Source organism: Rhododendron vialii, chromosome 7a, assembly GCF_030253575.1.
Source record: "Rhododendron vialii isolate Sample 1 chromosome 7a, ASM3025357v1".
NCBI lineage: Eukaryota > Viridiplantae > Streptophyta > Magnoliopsida > Ericales > Ericaceae > Rhododendron > Rhododendron vialii.
Window position 1 is genome coordinate 6,371,504 of NC_080563.1, and position 17,355 is coordinate 6,388,858.

General features: G+C 39.2%; 2 protein-coding genes across 2 annotated transcripts; both read left to right on the top strand.

Moving 5' to 3' along the window:
• The first annotated feature begins 1,129 nt into the window (after positions 1–1,129).
• LOC131334305 (DNA damage-repair/toleration protein DRT100-like) lies at positions 1,130–2,734 on the top strand. The gene has a single exon (XM_058369243.1). The coding sequence runs from the start codon at positions 1,339–1,341 to the stop codon at positions 2,428–2,430; it is 1,092 nt and encodes a 363-aa protein (XP_058225226.1). The 5' UTR covers positions 1,130–1,338; the 3' UTR covers positions 2,431–2,734.
• A 6,558-nt stretch (positions 2,735–9,292) lies between these two features.
• On the top strand, positions 9,293–14,107 carry LOC131334306 (sm-like protein LSM7). The gene is made up of 6 exons (XM_058369245.1): positions 9,293–9,467; positions 9,641–9,718; positions 11,064–11,145; positions 11,756–11,827; positions 13,172–13,224; positions 13,772–14,107. The coding sequence occupies exons 2-6, from the start codon at positions 9,716–9,718 to the stop codon at positions 13,859–13,861; spliced, it is 300 nt and encodes a 99-aa protein (XP_058225228.1). The 5' UTR covers positions 9,293–9,467; positions 9,641–9,715; the 3' UTR covers positions 13,862–14,107.
• The last annotated feature ends 3,248 nt before the right edge of the window (positions 14,108–17,355 follow it).

The following is a 17,355-nucleotide window of genomic DNA, read 5'->3' on the forward strand; positions in this document are numbered from 1 at the left end:
AATACAAAAAAAATTGACTTATTGACTTAGTTTTGTCTTTATTGGCTTATTTTTATCTTTATTTAAAAGGAGTAACGGCGGACTAACGGCAGTTAGCAATTGGACCAAAATGAAAAGTATACAGTATAAATTGAGCCAATTACAACTATAGGGACCAATTTGACACAAACATTCAACTACAAGGACCATTTCGGTTTTTTTCCCAAACCATTATTATTCTATGGACCCATGTCTTTTGTGGTTGTTTGGTGGGGGTACTCGAGCACTTGCCCTAGCTTGTCCATTTTCCAATATCTTTCAATGCTCTCATGATCTAGAGCATAATAACACGAGAGAAATTCAAGAAGCCCATTAGCTGGAAAACCAAGTGTAATAAAGGCTTGGCCGTTGGGAGGAATTCTTTAGCGTAACCATAAAATTCTTCAATGTCTTGTTTCCATTAAAATGAAAATTTAGCATACGAAAAGTTAGGAGAAGAAATAATCTGAAACCCAAAAGGTGTAAACTAGTAAGATATATCTTTAAAAGTACAACTGTTTAATTAAGCAAGTGAAATCAAATTTCGGAACAAATAAATTGGAAATAAGAACTTGTACAACTGTTTAATTAAAAACTTATACAACTCAGGGAGGAGGCCCCCATCCAGTTCTCATGGTCTAGTTTGGGCCATTTGTGGACCTTTTTTGGACTTATAACAATGATCGAAATCGTTCACTTTTTAGAACTCGTCGAGAACTTCGGTCACATTGAAGATCAAGTTGATGGGAGCCTCCTCCACAACTCAGACATTCCAATTAAATTGAAAAGAATCATAGAAGGTTAATTAAAACCTCACTGGTATTAGTTTTTGTCCCAAACCTTAGAGGAGGTAAGTGAAATTTGCCCTTACTAAAAGGGAAAAAAAAACAAAGAAATTGATATTCGCGCTCTTTTTTATATTGATGGCGTTTCTCTTTTAATATGAAATTACTAATAATTTCATGAAAAAAATGTAATACCGTCAGTAAAAAAAAAAAAAAAAATAGAGCACAAATATCAATTTTCCCAAAAAAGTTGCGCTAAATATCAGTCGGTTACGTGACTTCTACTATGCAATATACTGTATGCACTGTGCAGTACTATATAATTGTGGATGCAGACTTTTCATGGCAATACCCCTGCAATGAAACCTGCACAGAGCCATTAACAGTCTCCACCAACCTTTTCAAGATAAAAGGGTTGTTTTGCGTCCCAACACTCTGTCACATCCCATGCCACCTTCTCCCCCATCAATAAATACAAAGCTCCCTCCCAAACACTCTCCCTCAAACACAAAACCAAAACTGGAAAAGAGGAAAAATGGAGATGCTATTCATCTCTCTCATCGTACTCGCCGTCACTTCCGCCGTGAACTCCTGCCCGCCGTCCGACCGGGCAGCCCTGCTCGACTTCAAGGCCTCCCTCAAGGAGCCTTACCTGGGCATCCTCGACTCGTGGACGGGCACCGACTGCTGCGGAAACTGGTACGGCGTCAGCTGCGACCAAGCCACGGGCCGGGTCGCCGACATTTCCCTCCGCGGCGAGTCCGAGGACCCGATCTTCGTCAAGGCCGGACGGACCGGGTTCATGACCGGCTCGCTCTCCCCCTCCCTCTGCCGGCTCGACCGGCTGACCACGCTCATCGTCGCCGACTGGAAAGGGATCTCCGGTTCGATCCCCGCGTGCGTCGTGTCCCTACCCAACCTGCGCATCCTCGACGTTATAGGGAACCAAATCTCCGGCGGGATTCCGACCGACATCGGCCGGCTGAGTCGACTCACCGTCCTCAACGTCGCGGATAATCTCATCTCCGGCGGGATTCCGGCGTCCATTTCAAATCTCCAGAGCCTGATGCACCTTGACCTCAGCAACAACAAACTATCCGGTTCAATCCCGGCCGACCTCGGCAAGCTCACGATGATGAGCCGGGCCTTGCTGAGCCGGAACCAACTCACCGGGTCAATCCCGAGTTCGATCGCCAACATCCACCGGCTCGCCGACTTAGATCTGTCCGCAAACAAGATCTCTGGTTCAATCCCGGCCCAGCTCGGGCAAATGCGGGTCCTCTCGACGCTGAAGCTCGACAGCAACCAGATTTCCGGTTCAATCCCGGGCAGCTTGTTGAGCAACACCGGTTTAAGTATATTAAATCTGAGCCAAAACAACTTAGAGGGTTTCATACCGGACGTTTTCGGGACGAAATCGTATTTCACGGCGTTGGATTTGTCGTTCAACAATCTGAAGGGTTCGATACCGAGATCGATAAAGGCGGCCAGTTACATCGGGCACATGGATTTGAGTCATAACCACTTGTGCGGGCCGATTCCGGCGAGCTCGGCGTTCGATCACCTGGAAGCGTCCTCGTTTATGGGGAATGATTGCCTCTGTGGGATGCCGTTGAGAACTTGTTAGGATTACGGTTTGGGTTGATGGAAGTATCGGGTTATTGTAAGATTACAGAATTTAAGTGTGGTTTAACTATGTGAAATCCGATTTGATTTGATTAATGTAAGGTTATTAGCCTTTCTTAGTTGGGACTTGGGAGAAGGACCAAGTACAAGGAAGTTGCATGCACGTGAAGATCTGCGTATACAAGCAGAGCATGTGAGAGAATCAAATTTAGATATTTCTCTCTCTTGTTTATGTGATGATGATGATGATGATGTTTTCCTACTGTATGTATCATTGGAATAATGACATAATCAGATATTATTAAGGTTCTGTTTGTTTGGAAGTTATGACCAAAAAGGAAAAGTTTTTAATCAGTTATAATCTACTTTGTCATTTGTCAACCGCAATCGCAGCCTTCGATCGTCAAAAAAACCATCGCTGCCGCCGCCGCCATTGTCGTTATCCAAACTGTCACTTCAATGATGAAGGAGAAGCAGAGAGAAAATAAAAGAGTAGATGACATAGAAAAAAAATTCTTAATTATATTTGAAATAGAGAGAGAAAACCCTTAGTGGAAATGAGAGATTATGAAAAGCGAGAAAAGTCATCAATACGTTGGAAGGAAACACCCATCAAGAGCAAAGCCCTCATCTGTTGCCGCCATATAAGGGTGGTGAAAACCTTAGTGAAAAAGAGAGACGAATAAGGTTTTTTTGGAGAGATGCTTTAAGTTAGATAGAGAAAGCCGGTACTTGGAAAATCTTATGCTTGCAATGTATTTCCTCCGTCCCATTTTCATTGTCCATTATTCTGTTTGCTTTTTTTATGTTTTTTGCATATAACTTTTATTGTAGATCTTGAAAAATACGCAATATAAATCTTGTTTGATAGATATCGATTAGTTCTATAATACAAAATTTTCAAAATTATGAAAAACATTATAGATTAAAAGATATAAACAATTAAAAAATGACACGCAATTCAATAATGGACAATAAAAATGGAACAGATGGAATACTATATTTAATTGAATCGTTCTAGTCCAAATAAGAAATTTGCATCGTTCACTTTGTAGACATCGACGGGTATAACAGTTGAACAAAAAGATTTAGTTAGTTGAATTATCAATGGCTTTTATCAAATTAGAAGACAGACGTAATTTCATCACTAAGTTATCAATCTCCGGACGACGAACTTGATTTGTTGGAAAAGTTATTCTACGCGTATGAATGAGGTCTAGGCCAGAAGTAATGGATCCGGATAATGTTTTCTTCGCATTTTCTCACAAACAAACAAAGGTCATTTGGCTAGCACAGCGGCCTGCTGAAAACCTGGTTAAAATAGTCTAACCAATTAAAGGAACTAGTGCCAATTCTTTACACACATTACAGCAAAAGTGTGATCCTTTGGGGAAATGAGACAGGCCCCATAAATTGGGGCCTTAAATAATGGTACTCCCACCCAAAAGTCTCAAGATTTGGCAAAGAATTAAATGTACAGGAAGAGTCCTGGAGACAGAGGTCAAACTCTTACACACTATCACGTACACGGCAGCTGCATGTCCCCACTTCCCATGTGACTGGCCTGCTAGTAGTACTGAATTAAGATATAAGTATTTATTTTATATTTTTAATTTTAAAAATAATGTAAATAAATATATATATATTTTTTTTGGCCTCGTTCAAAAGATATTGAGATCTCTCAAACAATATGCATATTGTATATTTTTAAATTTCAATAAGCCTATTATTTTTAAGTTTGAAATTGACTTTTTAAAAAATAGTAAGTACTTACTACGTGCTCCGGAACACACCCTATTTATTTAACAATCCAAACACCTTAAGCTTGTTATGCGCAAGCTGGTTCATACATCTTAATTATGAGAGAACTAGCTAGTAATGTGCAGTTGGAAAGAGACTACTCCATGAAGGACCTGAGACCAGTGTTTAATGCTATATAACCAAACCCAAATTGTGAAACAGGGATCTTATTGTGGGGCTGCTGAGTAAAAGCATCTGCATCATTCTCTAAATTTTGGATCAATTTATACATTTTAAAAGTCACTTTATTACTTTAATTATTCACTTTTAAAATATCTACTGCATCGGACTCTCTATTCTAACAGGTCTTATAAATATAATATTTTCTTTGCCTATTTGTACATTCTTTATTGGAGAAATTACATTAACCCCCCTTTAACTACCACCCGGACACACATTGCCCCCTTTAACTATAAAATTCAACACTTAACCCCCTTTAACTACCATTCACCAAAATTGTGTGGATGGCGTTAACAGAATTCGTGAAGTTACCTTATTGCCCCTTTTCTTTTATAGCATATATACATACACCATTGTACATACATATACATATGCCTTTATTCCTCCAGATCTGACTCCAAACCCACCCTCTCCATGCCGTCTCCATACCCACCAAACCCACCACTCTGCGCAGTAGTGACGGGAGAAAAAAGAGGGGTTTTCAGGTGGTTTAATGGCTGACAAAAATAGTATCTGTACCCCCCATACCGTGTTGAGGCCACCGAGAAGGGTGTTGAGATTGGGCCTGAATTCTAGCACGCGGTGGAGAGGCCACGTGGCGACGAACCCGAGATCAAACGGCTACGACGACGGCGAGATCATGCGGAGCGTGTACGAACATCAGCAGCGACGCTCTTGAAACGGCGGCATTAGGTGCGGCTATAACAGCAGCCTACTGCCGCACCCGGAGCTTTTCCGGAGACTTTTTCGACCGACCGAACCAACGGGGTTGGGGAGATGGGTAAGGGATTGGAAGGAAGTGATTTTCAATGGTTGTTGATTGGGGTTTTTCAACCAATTTAATGTTTGTTTTTTTTGTTGCTTATAGTGTTGTATTGGAAGAGATCACGAGTTGGATCAGGTTGTTATGGCCGAGGATTTCATCGAGCGGTTCGGAGGTGGTGAAGATCATGTCCGGGTGTTGGTTTTTGCCGGACTGGTTCATGCTCGGGTTGAAGCAGGGGAAGAGCTGGGAGAAACCGTTTCCCATTACATTTGATTTTTTTCAAAAACAAGACATTTAGGTGAGAGAGAAATCAGGAATTTTGAAGGTTTCTTTTCCCCGGTTGTACAATACACAGGAGAGAGAGAGAGAGAGAGAGAGAGAGAGAGAGAGAGAGAGAGAGAGAGACTGCAGTTGCAATTCAACGAGAGAGAGAGATCTTTTTTTTTATCCAGAGGGAGAGAGGTACAATGGTTTTTTTTTTTTTAAATAAACGAGGGAGTGAGGGCAAAATAGTCCAATATTTGATTTTTAGTCATTGTGCACCACTATCCGTCCAAAACCCTAACAGATTACAAATGGTAGGTCTCATTTGTGCAGCAAATGGTAGTTAAAGAGGGTTGAGTGTTGAATTTTATAGTTAAAGGGGGCAATGTGTGTCTGGGTGGTAGTTAAAGGGGGGTTAATGTAATTTCCCCTTCTTTATTAGTATTGCAATCAACAAGCTGGTTGTTTGGATCAGCAATGCTACAGCGCAAATTCTATCGCACATTTCTACTGTATGCGTGTAGGGTTCACTCCGGGTCCCACAAGAATATAAAAAAATATTCATAAATTTAATTTTTTTTTATGGGGCTCTGTAAAAAATCAGCTCCAACGGATTTCGGTAAGTATTTTTTCTACATTCGTAGGGGCGAAACTGAGTAGTTGAACAGTTTCACCCAATGAATTCAGAAAAATACTTATGAGTTTCTATTAAAGCTAATTTTTTTACAAAACCCCATAAAAATTTATTTTAAAATTTATGAATATTTTTCTGTATTTTTTGTGGAATCCGGAGTTAGCTCCACACATATGCGGTAAAAATTACTCCGTAGACGTAAGGCTAGGCTTTCTGTTGTTCAAATTGGGATGTGGAACAAGATATCAGGTGAAGACAAAATTCAATCCAAACCAAACACATTAAAATATTGCATGGAGTGAACAGTCCATCGCTGCAAGAAGCAAGGAACTGTAGCAAATGTTAATTTACCGAATTCCCAAACGAGACTGATTCAGTCCTCTTTTTATGTCTTTCCTTGCTATTTTAGTTTTCAAAGGGGGTAAAGAGTGAGATGTGGATGCTCCAAGAGGTTTATCCGCTCTCCTCCTCGGACACCCGTTCTTCCCTCATATGCAAATTTTGGATTCAGATTACGGTAATAATTTGTGTACTCTACTTTCTTGTAATTAAATGCATTTCAAATTTTGACATTTATTGCTTAAAATTACACACAACACGAGCACTAATAGACAATTTTTGAAGTGCATTCACAGAAAAACAAGTGTTGTGCAAAAATCTATTTCCCACATATAAAGTAACATTGAGGATCAGGTCAGGACACCTTGATTTAGTGTTAGGTCTGGGCTTTTGATCTCAGCCGTTGGATTATGTCTTTAATGGTCCGGATCTGCAGAAGGTTTATGACCAATCATAATTAACTTTTTCCCGAAAAAGTTTTATTAAAATCTGGACCATTGAAAACACGATCCAACGACTGAGTGGTGGTCCAAACCTAAGCTCCGGTCATAGCGCCTTGATAGGAACCGGACTGTATAAAGTAAAGCATGCCTTTGTTTATGGGAAATGATATTGGCACTTCCAAAATTGATGCAGGCACTCCAAAAACAAAAGAAAATGGCTTTGGAATTACACTGATTTTGGAGTGCCTGCAAGAATTTTTGGAATGCCAATATCATTTCCCTTGTTTATTAGTATGGCAGTAGGTTTTATGCGTTGCAAAGCTCAACTATAATGTTGTTTCCAAAATTTTCTGTTAAATGTACCATGTGTACTCTTAACATTAATGGTGTAAACAATGAAGGAAAAATTAATCAAAATGGTCACCAAATTATTTTTTTTTGCTCGGCAATGGTCACCAATTTTTGAAACTCGTGTTATTTTTCATTGCTTATATCTTTCAATCTATAATGTTTTTTATGAGTTTGAAAACTTCGTATAATAAAACTAATTGAAAACTATTAAACAAGATCCATATTGCATTTTTTGTGACATCTATATTGAAAGATATAAAGAATTGAAATTGGTATGGATATCAAAAATTGACATCTAATTTAGGATGGAAGGAGTACAAGCTAACTTCATCACCGAAAATTGATAGAGAAATCCAGTAGTGTGCAATAACATTTGAAGAGGAAGGAGGAGTCAGTTTAAAAGGGGAAGGGTTATCTAGCTCATACGCACAACAAAAGACCAAGATAGATTTTCAAATTCTATTAAGGGGGGTGGCAGTGTAATGGATAAAAGCAACTAGCTATAGAAATTAACACAGGAATACAGTATACAAGGACAAATGAGAGGTTGGGGTCAGGCTGCCGGCCCTAATATTTGGGTTGCCTTAACCCGATCTCAAACTTGATTGTCACTTACTATTTATGTACCGTTCCGCTTTCTTTTTAAACATTCTTTTTCAAAAAAAGATAATTTCAAGCTCAAATATAATGAAAATGAAAATGAAAAATAATTTTTTAATTTATTTTGCACTGTTTAAAATATCTCAATGAGATCTATCAAACAAGATTCATATTAGTAGGAAAATTATTTTCGTAAACACATGATTTTTAAGCTTGAAATTACCTTCATTTTCTAAAAGTTCTTTTTTTTTAGAAACTGGAACACTTAGTCATAAAAAATAAAAGGGCAAACAAGTATATAAATAAGTAAAATTAAGGTTACATTGGACTTACATTTTTTTTTCCGTTGCCCTCTTGTAAGGGGTTGTCCAAGCCCGAGGAAAAAATATTTTTACTCCATATGTTTCGCATTTGTTAATTTCCCATCTAATTTTTGTAAATTATTAGATCGTCTTGATGAAAAGAAATAAAAAAAGTAAAAATTTATGATCTAAACTCAAACTTTTTTGAATAAAACTAAAAATCTGATATCTTAATTGATTTTTATCTTTATTAAAAAAAATTGAGTTTGGACCTTAATTTTTATTTTTGAAATTTCTCTCCTTGAGGCGAACCAATAATCTACAAAATTTTTACATGAAACTAACAAATACGAAAAAATGTGAAAAAAATAAATAATCAAAAGACTTAGGGCTTGTTTGATAACCGAAATTCAGCACTTAAAACTGAATCAATTAAGTAATAAGTGATTCAGTAGGTTTGATAACGACATTATACATTGCTTAATAAATTAAGCGCTACTTAAAATGTAGGCTAAAAAATTTTTTAAAAAAATAGCTTTAAGCTACTTAATTATGGCTGAATTCATGTGTACTTGCAATTAATCACCATACCACCACCACAACCACTCCCACCGCCGCCGCCGCTACTACAACCACTCCACCACCACCACCACTCTCGCCACCATTCCACCACCACCACCACCCTATCACTCCATCACCACCACCACCATTACCACACTGTCGCCGCCACTATCACACTATCGTTGCCGTCGCCGTCGCCGCCACCACAATGTTATCATTGCACAACTATTACTTCACCGACACCACTCACTGTCACCATTACACCATCACTCCACCATCACCACCACCATTACACCGCCACCACTCACTGCCACTGTTACATCACCATCACTCCACCGCCACCATTACACCACTATCGCCAGAACTCCAACACCACCACCACCGCTGCCGCCACCACTAACACACCACCACCACAAATCATCATTCCACTATTATTATAAGTACATTGTGACCATTAGTAAATTAAGAGAGAATCGGAACTAAAATTAATTTATCTCTTTTTAATTCAGTACTTAATATGTTTACCAAACAGTTTTTCAGCTTAAAAAATTCAGCATTCAGTTTTATCAAATATGCCTTAAGCCAAAAGAAAATAACTTATTCATGAAGAAAGCGCTCAAAACACTTTTGGACGGCCGAAATCGAGCTCGGAGCTCTGAAAATAAGTTTTCGGGCCAAAAACACCTCTCTTAGAGGGTGTGATTGGTAAAAGCAGGGAAGCGGGAAACAAAAGAGGGAAATCTTGAAGTGGAGTGGGCTAGGGCACGCTTCTCTTTCATCGCTATTCCTCCAAACAGTGTAAGCTTTCTGTTTGTCACGGACTTCGTTGCTGGATTCAATTCAATCAATTCTTTCCGTGTGGAGTAGTATTATATGCTAGGGTTTCCTTTAGTTCCTAATTGTCAATTGCGTATCATCGATCCGCCAGTTTCCTGGATTTTAGAGCTCTAATCTGATACTTTCATGCTCAGCAATTGGTCGCTGCAACTTAATAATTTGAAGCTCTGATCTAATCGATTCAAGGAGAAGCTCGACCACTCAGACAAATGGTACCGCCCCCCCCCACTCACACACACACAGAGGCACATGTATCGTATATTTTCGTGGTTGACATGCTTCCGTATTTATCACGAGGACGTATGCCTTCATTATCTGGAAGATCAGTTTGTTTTGGATGTTATCAGAGTTATTCAGGTGACACAAACATATAGCCAGTGGCGGAGCCAGGATTTTAATCCCGGGGTGGCCGGCTTAGTAGACATATATTTCTTATCGGAATGTATACTTATTATATCATAAGGTTTTTGCTTTCCAATTCATTACATTTGTACATTGAATTAATTTTTTAGGCTACATCAACTATCACGTGTTTATTTTTTATTTATGAAAGAAATTGAGAAATGAAAATGTAAAATAACCGTTTTTTTATCAAATTGAACAATGATTATTAAGATTATAAGTAGCCATACACGAATAATTATCAATAATATTAAAAATTAGGTATATACAAAATTTTAAAATTTTATCAATAATTATCAATAACCGTTTTTTAGCTCCCCCCCTGCATAGCTAAAATCCTATATGAGCTGAAGTTTTAAATACAGTATTAATTAGAAATTTATTGGGCTTCAGTTATTGTATTTTGTTGAGCCACTATTTAGCTATTCACAAATTTTAAGTGGATTTTATTCATTTTGACTTCGTGCTACTGATCGAGAGCAGACAATATCAAGAAAAATCAAACTGCATATCAAAAAATATGAACTTTTAACACATTTTCTGAACACTCTCAAGTAGTAGTTGAGTCGCCCATGCAAGTAATCATTAAAAAACAAATGAAGATGAGCTCCTTTCAATAGAGCAAATACAGCCACATGAGTACTTAGCTTCCCATTTTTTGATCTACCAAGCAAGGAACTACTTGTATTTTATCATCAGTGTGGTGGTGGTGCCCATTGCAAAATCCACAACACACTTTCTACTGCCAATAGGAATTGTTGAAGAATTCTACCCAATCATGTTATAGTTCTATTAACTTGCACTGCTATTTTCACTTCTGTTGCATTGGACTCCCGCAAACACCTATAGAAAACAACCCTTGACATCTGCTTGTCACCCATGTCTCGAACTGTAATTCAGGGGACCCCCTTGGATCATTATTGGCTTTGTTATATGAAAACGAGTTTTCATTCGTGTTTGGAACAAGTTTTGTAGTAGGCATACGTACTGTGCCTTTTCGGAGGTTGGCAAAATTCTCGTACGAAATAAGAAGCAAAAGTAGCAAGCAAGAACCGAAAAGCCGCGGACGAAGCCGAAACATGCATTTTGTTTATGTGATGTCTCTGAGTTATTCCTTCACATCATCACATGTTCTCTCATTGATCCTTATTTCAGTCGGGCAGGAAAGAAACAGTCTTGGATTTGGCAAAGTTTGTTGACAAGGGTGTCCAAGTGAAGCTTACTGGTGGAAGACAAGGTTTGTGCTAGTCTGCAGTCCATTTTGATTGTTATTGTTGATATGGTTATGTTTCTGCTAGATACCACCCTCGGTTTTTAACCACTGTACAGTTCTACCAACTGTGCGACTGAGGAAGGGTGAGAGAGAAGGTAGATTACATGGGAGTTTCATATGTCTTCTCAAACTCTTCGTGTGTGTGTTAGGTCTATTTTATTTCTCTTATGGACTTTGTGATGCTACCTTGTGAACCTCTAAAACTGTGGTATAGAATTGAAAAATGACCATGAGACAGGTTCTCGGGTTATAATATTTCTCGTGTGGACTTTGTGATGCTATCTTCTGAACCTCTAAAAACGTGGCATAGAATAGAACAATCAACAATGACCATAAAACATTTGACAGTCATTCTCTAGTTTTTCTTTGGATGCTCTCTCCCTGTCCCTCTCTTTATAGGTCTGCAACTAGGTGAAATTTTCTTATAAGGGGTACTTTTGCAAGCCCCTGATATTTTCCCTTCATGAGCTTCTTTTCATTGTGGGGGTTTATGCTGAAAAGAAATGCGTCTTTTTGAAACCAATGATTCTCTATGACTATGTAACTAATTATGAGATGATCTTTACTGTTACAGTGACAGGAACCTTGAAAGGATATGATCAGTTATTGAATCTTGTCTTGGATGAAGCCATAGAGTTCCTTAGAGGTAACAAATTTTCTATGTACTTGAGTGTGTGTCACTGTGTCTATTCAAAAGCATGCTAGCATTTTCGACTTCTTGTCGATTTCATTTGTTGTTAAATTTACAAGAAAGAATTGCTCAATATGTATTTTTATTGGAGAAAGGAATGATGATTTCAGCACTTGTTCCGTAATACTTGGAAAAATGATTGCTAATTTCTTTGATTTGATCTCGCTGTGTAGATGTCTCATTTGTTTTCAAGAATTTGTGCAATGCAACGTTAGGGGCCATGGGATTGATCTCCAACTGCAATGCCACATTAGGGTCCACGGGATTGATCTCCAACCCTTGTGTAGCCTTGGCTGCTCTTTTTCTCTCTGTTTAGAAATCAAAAGAAGGGGTCAAACGAACTGAGTTCTTTCCTAGTCTATGATCGATTTCATACCATCATTATATCTCTTTGCTAACTGCGAAGGCATTCGCGAAGCCTCCCCAATCTTCACTTTATGGCACACCTACTCCCTTTTTGTCGTGGGGAGTAGAATAAGACTAAAGGTGAATCTCCGTAGGAACTAGTCCCTTATTTTCCCATATAGGAGATTGAGGTGCAGCCTCAGGTCTATGGGAGAGATGTAGATCAATCGCCCTATTGACATTTAAAGGGTCTCTACGAGTGTATATATTTTTTGGTTCAGTTACCCCTGATATCTGTACCAGTAATCGTATCCTTTCTGTATTATCTGATTTTCAACTCTTTAGTTGCAAAGACATTTATATTTACCAGCCTGTACTTGCGAGCTTTGGGCAATTTAGTATATGGCATTGAGTTATGGTCCTCACGGTGGATCTCTTATGTATCATCCTGTAGCAGTAAAATGTCTTTTAAATGTTTACTTGGCCCTTGGCTAATCATGATTCATGAGAGCTTAACCAGATTATTATATATTTTTGTCCCCTCACCAATTGAATGTTTGTACCTTATAACTGGGAGTCTGATATCTTCCGGAGGTTTGCCATATGAATTGTCTTTCAAGTATTTAAATCGTTCTTTTTTTTTTTTTTATAGATGAATTGTTGTTTGAGCTTGTCCTACAAACAACACTATTAGAATCCATATTGGTATGCGATCCCTACGGCAGGTGGTTACTTATGTTCATGTCTTTGGAGGTGCCAGGTGTGTGATGCACACTTGGAGCAAGTTTCATCTTCTTCAGGCTGTTGTACTATATTTTAAGTTGCTGTTTGTCTTGGATCGGTTGTCTAAACAGTGCAGTCCTAGAGTGTCTAGAAATAATTCAAACTGGCTCTCATAAATGATTAACTTCTTGTGTGCAATAGGAATGATTTTGACTTGTGCTTTCCCTGCAGATGCGGATGATCCACTGAAGACCACTGATCAGACCAGGCGGCTTGGCTTAATTGTATGTTCCCTATACACCTAGTTGGAAGAAAATTTTCAATGGCTGATACTGTACATGTGTAAATTACTGGCACCATTGTTCCCCTTTCTTAGAATGAGAATTATCGTTAACTTATTCCCCTCACCCCATGTTTGTCATCATCAATTTTGAATTTCCTTCCCACAAAATGGTCTAGTTTTTTGCGACTCCGACAGGTGTTCAACCCTTTCAAACTTAGATTTTTTCCTTAATCCCATTCTTCTTTATCTATTCATGAAGGGGAAATCTTATCTTTTATGTTTTTACCTTGTAAGAATAGGATTTATCTTTCATACTAGTGAAGTGTTAGGTAGTATCAAATATTCAAAATCTTATGTTTTGACTCAAAGGCCGAGCCTTTAAGTTCCTCCGGACATCTAATTGTTAAGTGCGTCATGTGAGATGCCAGAGATGGGTTGGATTGAAAAAATAATAAGGCCCTCATTTATATAAAGCTAGATTACCTAATTTTGAACTATAATTGTTGTACTTTGGAAAAAATCTTGATTAATTCGTTGTTATAATGCAGGTTTGTAGGGGAACTGCAGTAATGCTTGTATCACCAACCGATGGAACTGATGAGATTGCTAATCCTTTTCTCCAGCCAGATGGGGCCTAAATGTTACCGAGCCTTTCACCTCCCTGCCCTAAAACTGGTTTCTTCTATTGTTATCACTTGGCTTGTAAAAGCACAAATTGGACTCAAATTGTAGGAAGTTTGTATGCTTCTATTGGAATTATCTGTCGACTGTCAGGTGGAACAGCATTAGATGTCATAGAGCATGGTTCTTTTGTTTGAACTTTATCTGCTTTGAACTGGTAAGTAGTGTTAGGATGTCCCTTGGAAATGAATTTGATTTTCACAGGTCTCGGATACATAAGCTATATGTGAACTGGAATTGCCCTCTCATCCATGATTCCACAGAGTTGATTATCCTTATTAAGATTCCGAACTAATTTAAGTGTTTAGAAAATTAGACTTTCAGAAGTACTTGGGGAATAAACAGGTGCGCTTGTGGTTTTCTAAGGAAATTGTAGTGCCCCTTGGGTGTTGGATTGGGAAGCCTAAGTGCAAGTAGCCTTACCACATTTTTGGACAACCTATCTTCACCACTCGAAAATGTTCCACGAGAAGAGGCCTGGTTGAGTACGATGTGGCAATGTTCCAGGACTTATCTCTCGAGAATTTGGGCAAGAAAATGAAAAAAGTGGCCAGATCATTGAAAAAGTTGCCTCTTCAACTTTGTTGCTTACCTTTTTTGTTTTTCCTTTTTTTTTTTAATACGGAAGGGTAAGAGAGTAATTTCACTTATTACCTCCACTGGGCAATTGCTGATTAAGGAGGGATACGAGGACCTTTTGTCGTTTTCTTAGATGTCCAACTATGGCCTAATAATAATGACAAGCCCTACTGATTGGGGAAGGCACCCTTTCCTTTTGAGTCACATTAGCATTGCAAATTATTCGTTTCGAGGGCACAGAGAAACAAAGAGCAAAAGTCCAAGAAAAAGGTGTAGAGGACAAAGAATACCTAGATGCATTGCCCATCTAAAGAAACCAATTTGTTCAGTAGCAAAAAAGTTTGTAGGAAAGTATTAGGCAACTTAAAGTAATGTATGCACAAATCAATTTGTTCTATCCCTGTCAATGCCCAACTGCAAACCGAAACACATGCAAATACCAGTGCCAAGAAACCCCAACTCAGGCTGCCGATTGGGCGGAGGCCGCCGCCTCCCCTCCTCTCCGCCCCCCCTCGTCGTCGTGTTCTCCATGGGCTCCAGGTTGCGGGCGGCGGTTCGTTAGGACGGCGAGGGTTCCTCAGGCCGGCTCCGCCGGCGGATGGTGGCGCCTCTGTCCCGTTCCTCTTCCTCGTCTCCAGATCTGCTGTTCTTGGTCCGGCGGTGAGCTTAATAAGGTGTGTGGATGGTGTTTGGGGGTTTTTCCGTTCTTTTTCATCTGTTTTTTTTTTTCCGTTCTTTTCTACCGGCGGGTTTTTCCCGTCCGGTTCTGTACCAGTCTAGATGCTCTAGATCTGGTGGGTGATGGTGGTGGGCAAATAACCCGGCGCCTATTGAGGAATGGTCCGGTGTTGGTGATCTTTGTGTGTTTGGATGTTTGTTTTGGGGCTAGGGAGTTTCGGTGGTGTTTGTTGGGGTTGGTGGTGGTACGGTGGTGTTTGTTTGGGCTACAACAGATTTCGACTGGATGAAGATAGGTCTTTGGTCGCCACAGTCCGGAGATGTTCGTTCCTCTTCCTGGTCTGCCCAGTGAACCTTTTGGTTTTTGTCCGGAGACCTGTTAGATTTTTGTTGATTTTTTGTTGTTTTGCTTTCGGATTTCAGCGATGCTTAATTGTTTACAGGTTTGAGCTTTGGATCCTTTTTGATCCTCTGTTATCTAGACCGAGATTGATTCTTATGTACCGGCGTTATCGCGGGGCCTGCTTTGGCAGTAGGTACCTGAGATCGACGTTTAGGTTACTTTGGTTTTTTCCTGTATTTGTTCTGAAATCTGTTTGCCCGGTGGGCTTTTGATGAATGAATGACCTTTTCAAAAAAAAAAAGAAGGGTTAAACCGGTTGGTTAGTGGGTTTACTTTCTATACATTTCATAATGGTTCGATTCTTAGGGTCAGGGTAGGCCGCAAGAAAATAATTTCTTGTGAATTCCTTAATCCTAGCGTAGATGACCTACCTTTGACCGGACCGGAGAGGAAATTAGTTGAGGTGTGCGTAAGTTGGCCTGGACACACCCCTGGTTGATGTTTTGAAAAACATGCAAATACTGCGGAACTACTCCCTGATTTAAGTTAGTTTCTTATCTCCTTTTCGTTGCCCATCTCATGATTAGAAAAGAGAATTCTTTTAATCCCAGAGTAGAAAAGAGAATATTTAGCAGACAAAATGTTAGGGAATCCTCATCCACAATGGGCAGTTGTATTTTTTAGACTCTCAAATAGCTGTGTTTCTTCTTTCCCTCAAAATGTGCGCATTTATCAAAGTGGGTACGGTTCAGGTTCATAATTTTGTTTGCCTGTCTGTTGGTGTATCCCATTTGGATGATTTATTCGGTGCTTCTAGTATGTCTAAACACCTTCATTTTTTTTTTATAAAAAACTTGGTGTCTAGTATGTCTAAACACCTTCATTTTTTTTTTAAAAAAAACTTGGTGTTCGAGACAATTACGTGCACCTCGATTAATCCTGAGAGACCAATCTCCTCGTCCACTCACGAGAGTCTCATTTAAAGTCAAAGCAAACCCTTAACTCAGGTTCCTTTCTCTAATAATAAGGTAAGCTTTCAACGAAAGCTCCTTCCTTCGTGAGCCGTTGTATAGATTGGACGCAAGCACGGCTCGCTTCGCTTGCCCCGCTGCTTGTCAATCACATCGGAAAGTCGTTGAGGTCCGAACATTTTCATCTAGTCCAAGAGAACTTTTGTGACATTTGAAGGTTGAGATAATGTTTGTCATTTCAGCAAATACTTCAAACATCAATTATTTTCTCTTTTTTCAATTTAGACATGAGAGAAGCAATCTTCAAATATCAAATTCCACCCAAACGGATCCCCAAAAAAAAAAAATAATAATCCACCCAAAAAAATTCGAAGTATTTTTTAGAGGTGCATCTTAAAGGTAACAAAAGGTAAGGACAACTCTTGAAGTTTGAAGAGTCTGTTTGAGTAAACAAAAAAAAAAATCATAATTCAATTGATGAAGAAACTTGCAAGACGGCCCTGTTGGTTGGGCGTCGATTCCAAGTTCACCAAAGTTTTGAGTTCGAGACTTGACATCTACGAACTTTCTAACATATTGTATGAGTTTTGCCCTTCCTAGAAAAGAAATCGATGAAGTACGATAATAAATTGTAGTTGTGATGTTAATTGTTGAGGTGGTTTTGTGTGTGTGTGTCGGAGATGCTCTCGTAGGATGAACCATCAAATTTTTGGACCCGGGGACCCTGCCGAGCGGCATCCCTGCTAAGCTGGTGCCGAGCGGCCAATCCGGCCGTTCATCTTGAAATCAACGGCTCGGATCGAAACATCTTTTTCTTTTTCCTTTTTTTTTTTTTTTAAATCCGTTCGGTATCTTTACATCTGGGCCGAGATGTGCTCGG